We start from the raw sequence: 6,000 nt of genomic DNA, 5'->3' as shown, positions 1-6,000 counted from the left end.
CTGATCAGGCCGGGCCGCTGGACCCCACCCATGCACAAATTCGTGCACTGGGCCTCTAGTTGCATATAAAAATAGCGGTCTTTATAGTTAAAATGATAACAAAATGGAAATGAGTTAGGAAAACCATATACCTTAGGCTTTCTGGGATGTTTCCAGTTTATATCTGTCGTCTCAGCAAAATACAAACAGCACATCACTTTCAAAATTGTCCCTATTTAGACAGTAGATTATAGTCACTCTAAACCCATTTTTTTTAAAGAAAACTATTTTTCAAAGAAATATTTGTTACTGTGCTTGCAATTTTTAAAATCCTTTGTTTTTACTACCTTACAGTCAAAGATTGAAGGAATACAAATATTTCTGGAATAAGACTCTTTCATTACTTACTTTTACTAAAAGGGAAATAACCAGCATTAAAAATGAAATATATGACCATTTTCAAAACTGGACTTCACTGAAAGGAGAAGTTTTTCTTCAAATTAAATACATAAGTAAAACAGCCTTGACAGGTTTGTTACATACATAATGTAATTGTCTTTTTTCTATGTAAGTAGTACATAGTGAGTAATGAAATACTGATATTGCATTTTATGTGATGGGACTTATGATGAACTTTTAAACTTGTTATTGGCTGACAGACTAGATGGTCATTATGATTTACTGAAACCCTGAAATTCAGTAAATATAGGCTGGTCTAAGATAAGCTGTGATACATCTATTCTTGAGCTGTGGTCAGAAGTCTGTTTATTTATGTTATATGTACTGATTTGCATTTTAAAACTTTTTCTTCTGTTAATAGCTGAGTAGCTTATATTAGGTCAGCCTTCCCACAGATAACAATGATAAATTTGGGACAAAATAACTATCCCAAAATACTGTAGAATGACCCAAACAAGGCACATATGGTGAAAATGTCAAAAATTGAGAGAAGGCATATTCCTAAGTGAAAGAAGCCAGTCTGAAAGTCTGTACCATAAGATTCCAACTAAATGACATTCTGGAAAAGGCAAAACTATGGAAATGGAAAAGGGATCAGTAATTGCCAGCGTTTGAGGGAAGAATGAATAGATAGATTGTAATGAAGTACATAAAACTTTAGAAAGAAAGAACGCTATAATTTTCCCTCAGACCTAAAAAGGATTTTTAGGGCAATGAATCACAAAGGATTTTTAGGGCAGTGAATATTTTGTATGATACTATAATGGTAGATACATGTCATTATACATTTGTCAAAACCCATAGAATGTACAACAGCAAGAGTGAATATCAATGTAAACTGTGGATTTTGGGTGATAATAATGTGTCAGTGCAGATTCGTGGGTTATGAGAAATTTACCACTCTGGTATAGGATGCTGATGGCAGATTATGGCCCCTATTTATATGATTATTTCACTTTTAACAAAGGCACCAAACAATCCAATGGGAAAAAGAAAGTCTATCACTAAATTGTGCTGTAACAACTGAATACCCATATGGGAAAATATACCTTAATCTCTACATCACATAGTAGGTAAAAATTAATTCAACATAAATCACATAAGTATAAAAGCTAAAATTATAAGAAACAGGAAAATGTCTTCATAAATTGATAGTCAATAGAACTTATTTGGATAGGACATAGAATGAAGAGCTACAGAAGAACAAAAATTGATAAGTTAAACTTCATCAAAATTTAAAACTTCTGCTCATCAAACATGCCATTAAGAAAATGAATGGTAAGACACAGATAAAATATTCAAAAAACTGGAGAGCATTATGCTAAGCGAAATAAGCCAGTCAGAGAAAGATAAATATCACATGATCTCACTCATTTGTGGAATATAATGAACAATATAAACTGATGAACAAAACCAGATCCAGAGACAGAGAAGCATCGATCAGACCGTCAAGCCTCAGAGGGAAAGTAGGGGAGGGTGGAGGTAAGGAGGAGCGATCAATCAAAGCACTTGTATGCATGCATATAAGCATAACCAATGGACACAGACTCCAGGGAGGTGAGAGCATGAGCTGGGGGTGGGGTGGGGCAAGGGGGAGATAAGGACACATATGTAATACCTTAATCAATAAAGAAAATTTAAAAGATGAACTATAGAATGAATTGCTGATAATAGAGTTAACTTCGATAAATCTAAAAAATATTGTACTTCCTGAAAATTAGTCTTACACAACTAACACATATTGTATGATTCCATTTATAGGCTGTTCTAGACTAGGCAAAACTGCTCTACAGAGGAAGATAAATCAGAACATTAATTATCTTAGAGTGGAGGGTTGACTGGAAAAGGGGCACCAGGGCACTTTCTGCTATGATGGTGTTGCTCTCTATTTGATAGGGGTTTGAGTTACACAGTGGGTGCATTTGTTAAAAACTTTACATTTGAGATTTGTGTATTTCTTTGTAGGTAAATTATACTCAAAAATAAGGAATTTATATATTGAGTGATAATTATTGATATGCATGCTGAATGAAGTATTTAGGAGTGAAGTATACTGAGGTCTCAATTTATATTGAAATACATAAAATATGATAGATGGATAGATGGGTAGCTATGTGAGAAAGCAAATATAGTAAAATGTTAATTGAAGAATCTACATGGTGTGTATATTCGTGTTCATGTATAATTCTTCCCACTTTTCTGTATGTTATATAGTGTAATGTTAGAAAAAATAAATTTTAACCATAGAACTTCAGTTTCCTAATTTTGTTACATGATATATGCCTTCAAGAAATGAGTTTGTATATGACCAATATCTTTTTAAATTTTAATAATTAAATTCAGACAGATACAGAGGGTGGTCCTAAAACAAGGAAAGCACATGGTGGGAACAATGACCGGAATAGGTTGGTCTGGTGGAGATTATAATTTCTGAACCCCAAATTGGGACACATGACTGACAAGCATGAAATTGTATTAATGACGAAGGTAGGATTGAATATTTGACACCAGATTGCCACAGGGATGTGTGGTTCTCCGTGGGTGAGTTAATTCACCTCCCTTGAGTTTACTCTCTTAATTCCATGTTAGAAACATTGAAGCTCTTGTTAGTTTTGAAATCTTGCTGTACTTTCCCATGTGTTGGAATATATTTGACAAATGAATCTGCATTGCAGATTCTTATTCTTTTAATGTCAGACAGAAAGTCATGTTGACACGAGTAGAGAGCTTAGAGCCAGACGGTCGTGCCCACTAACAGTCAGCCTGCTAGCCTAAGCGGCATCATTCTGGCAGCGTGTGCCCCTCTGCAGTGTCATGCTGACTCAAGCATAGATGGTTAGAGTACAGTACAGACAAGTTAGTCACAAGACGCCACCTTTATGGCTATAAAAATACGCAGGAAGACTTTTCAGATCTGAAGAAAATTACAACATTCTTTCTTTCTAAAGCTCTATGTACTAGTGTGTTAGTTTTTCTCACACAAATGTGTGTGCATCTATAAGTTTTTAGAAGCATATAACTGTTCTTAGGAAAAATATTTTTATGTAATTACTGGAATATGGTAGACCCCAATGGCTCCTGCCAATTTATTTCTCCAGTTTTCCATTATGAGCAAGAATTAAAAGTGCAGAAGGTGCCAGACCCTTTGTGCTCATGACCTAGTCCAGTGATGGCGAACCTTCTGAGCTCGGCGTGTCAGCATTTTGAAAAACCCTAACTTAACTCTGGTGCCATGTCACATATAGAAATGTTTTGATATTTGCAACCATAGTAAAACAAAGATTTATATTTTTGATATTTATTTTATATATTTAAATGCCATTTAACAAAGAAAAATCAACCAAAAAAATGAGTTCGCGTGTCACCTCTGACACGCGCGTCATAGGTTCGCCATCACTGACCTAGTCTGTCTTACATGCCACTTTGTCTTCCGGACAAACGTTTTCCACACTGAAAGACACTTAGCTTCTCTCTCTTTGGACCATGTTCCTGACTGTACTCATCCCCCTCATTTAATCTACATAGTGCCCTGGTCTCTGCTCCCTGTTCCAGCATACTGCGTTACTTCTCCTGTCAGCATTTCCTGGCCACATTACCTGCTGCGGGTCTGTCCCATTGATCTCTGCTTCTGGTCCTCACTGGCCCGTGAGCTGCTATTTTTGCTGTAATGGCTCTACAACCAAATAAACCAAGCCACCCTCTTTTGACATCTTATCACACGTTACACCCATCATGTGGCCCAGAATGACCTAAGCAAGGAAAGGAATGCCAAATGAACTCTCTGGAAAAGCAGGCTGTCCAGATTTTCACGTATTCATCATTTCAATTCATTGTGGTTGTACAAATTTTGTAGTACTTTATCTTTATTGTGTGTGTTTGTATATCTTAATACTGTGATTTAAGGCAGCATTGCTAAGTAGGCTGATGAAAAGATAGCTTGATAATAAATTATCATTCTGAAGGATAACATGCTCCATGCGTTTCTCATGAAATTATATGAAATTAGTACCTTTAAATCTACATAATGCTGTGAAGGTCTATTTTTATTGATCTAAGTAGATAGGAGAATGACAAATAATTGCTATGATGAGATTCTGGTCTCATTTTGAGAGGATAGAATATTGTGAAAATCTTTACAATATATTAACTAATTCTTTATGTCCATAAATTCATTAGTTTTGGACATTGCATCCTTTTATTCCTTTCCACCCTTGCTATCTTTTTTCAAAATTTGATTTTTAAAAAAAAAATTCTTTATTGTTGAAAGTATTACATATGTCTCCGACCCCACCCCTCACCCCAGACTTTCACCACCTAATTGTCTGTGTCCGTGGGTTATGCATATATACATGCAAGGTCTTTGGTTGATTAACTCCCACTCAGCCACCCTCCCCCACCTTCCCTCTGAGATTCTGCACTCTGTTCCATGCTTCCATGTCTCTGGATCCTCTCTGTTCATCAGTTTACTCAATTTGTATAGATGTATCCTAGTTACTCTCCTAGAAATGCCATCCAGCCAGCTCATGCTAGCACATTTAAATTTACCTTTCTGAATCATGTTGCCAAGAAAACAATTTAATTTCAGTAAAATCCAGAACATTACACAGATATGTTACTCATTTATGTCAGTATTTAAAAAGCAGGCCAAATTGCCATTTAGTACAATTTAAAGACAAAAAAAAATCCCGAACAACCTAAAAGGTATAATGCATAGTTTAGCTACACAATTCTTTTTCTTTTTCAGAATAACCACAAAAGCTTTGGATTTGGTGTCATTATGCTCTCTCAGAAAAAGTCATCTTGGCTTTCAAATATGAATTTTAACTTTCTAAAAGAAAATAGTCACTTTTTGAACAGTATAATTCAGTGTTGTCTGTTTGTAAACTCTGAATTTTCTTTACAGAAATAGAGATACTAAATAAAAGTCTGGCGGTGTCCCACAGAAATAAGGTATGCTTAGAAGAGGAAATGAAAAACCTGAAGTTGTTGTCAGATGCAGCCATTCTGAGGTCTCAGCAGATTGAGGCGTCTAAACAACAGGAAGTGAACCTGCAAACCAGATGCCATGACTTACAAAAAGATGTTCTAGGTAAAAGATTTGTGTGTGTGTGTGTGTGTGTGTGTGTATGTTAGCAACTGTCCATAATAAATGTCTAAATTTTTATTTCTCTTAAAATCACAATAAAATTATTTTTTTATTATCTTGTGTTGCAAATATGCCTAATTATTAGTAACTATGCCAATGGCTGTCTGTGATCAATGTTCACTGTCATTCCTTCCTTCCTAGTCTATTTAGAGTGGTAAGGCAAGTGGGGATATTAAAGATGTTTTAAGACTTCAGGAAAACAAAGTGAATTTACTTTAGTGTGTCATTATCCCAGTGGATCGGTGGCTTAGCGCACTGAAGGAAAATACAGCATATGCTGTTTACAAAGTGAATCCAAGTTTTCAGGCACTCCGTTTTCCCAAAGGAAAAGATTAAAATTGTGTTTTGGACACCTTGTTTCTCTCTACCTCAGAGGAATGGATGTCTTGGCAGTAAGGCTATGGAGCATGCATCTT

At 35.5% G+C, this 6,000-nt stretch overlaps 1 protein-coding gene across 7 annotated transcripts in view; it reads left to right on the top strand.

Annotated features, from left to right (window-relative positions):
• The window catches only part of LEKR1 (leucine, glutamate and lysine rich 1), a 123,281-nt gene that overhangs the window by 57,216 nt on the left and 60,065 nt on the right, over window positions 1–6,000 (top strand). For all 7 annotated transcript variants that reach the window (XM_006090340.3, XM_023755158.1, XM_023755157.1 and 4 more), the window contains 2 exons: window positions 334–509; window positions 5,342–5,527. In XM_006090340.3, the coding sequence (XP_006090402.2) occupies window positions 334–509; window positions 5,342–5,527 (362 nt within the window). The remainder of the gene's footprint in view (window positions 1–333; window positions 510–5,341; window positions 5,528–6,000) is intronic.

The sequence above is a fragment of the Myotis lucifugus genome, unplaced genomic scaffold (assembly GCF_000147115.1).
Source record: "Myotis lucifugus unplaced genomic scaffold, Myoluc2.0 scaffold_70, whole genome shotgun sequence".
In the NCBI taxonomy this organism is placed as follows: domain Eukaryota; kingdom Metazoa; phylum Chordata; class Mammalia; order Chiroptera; family Vespertilionidae; genus Myotis; species Myotis lucifugus.
The sequence above is the reverse complement of the archived record's forward strand: the minus strand, read 5'-3'. Positions and strand labels throughout refer to the sequence as shown.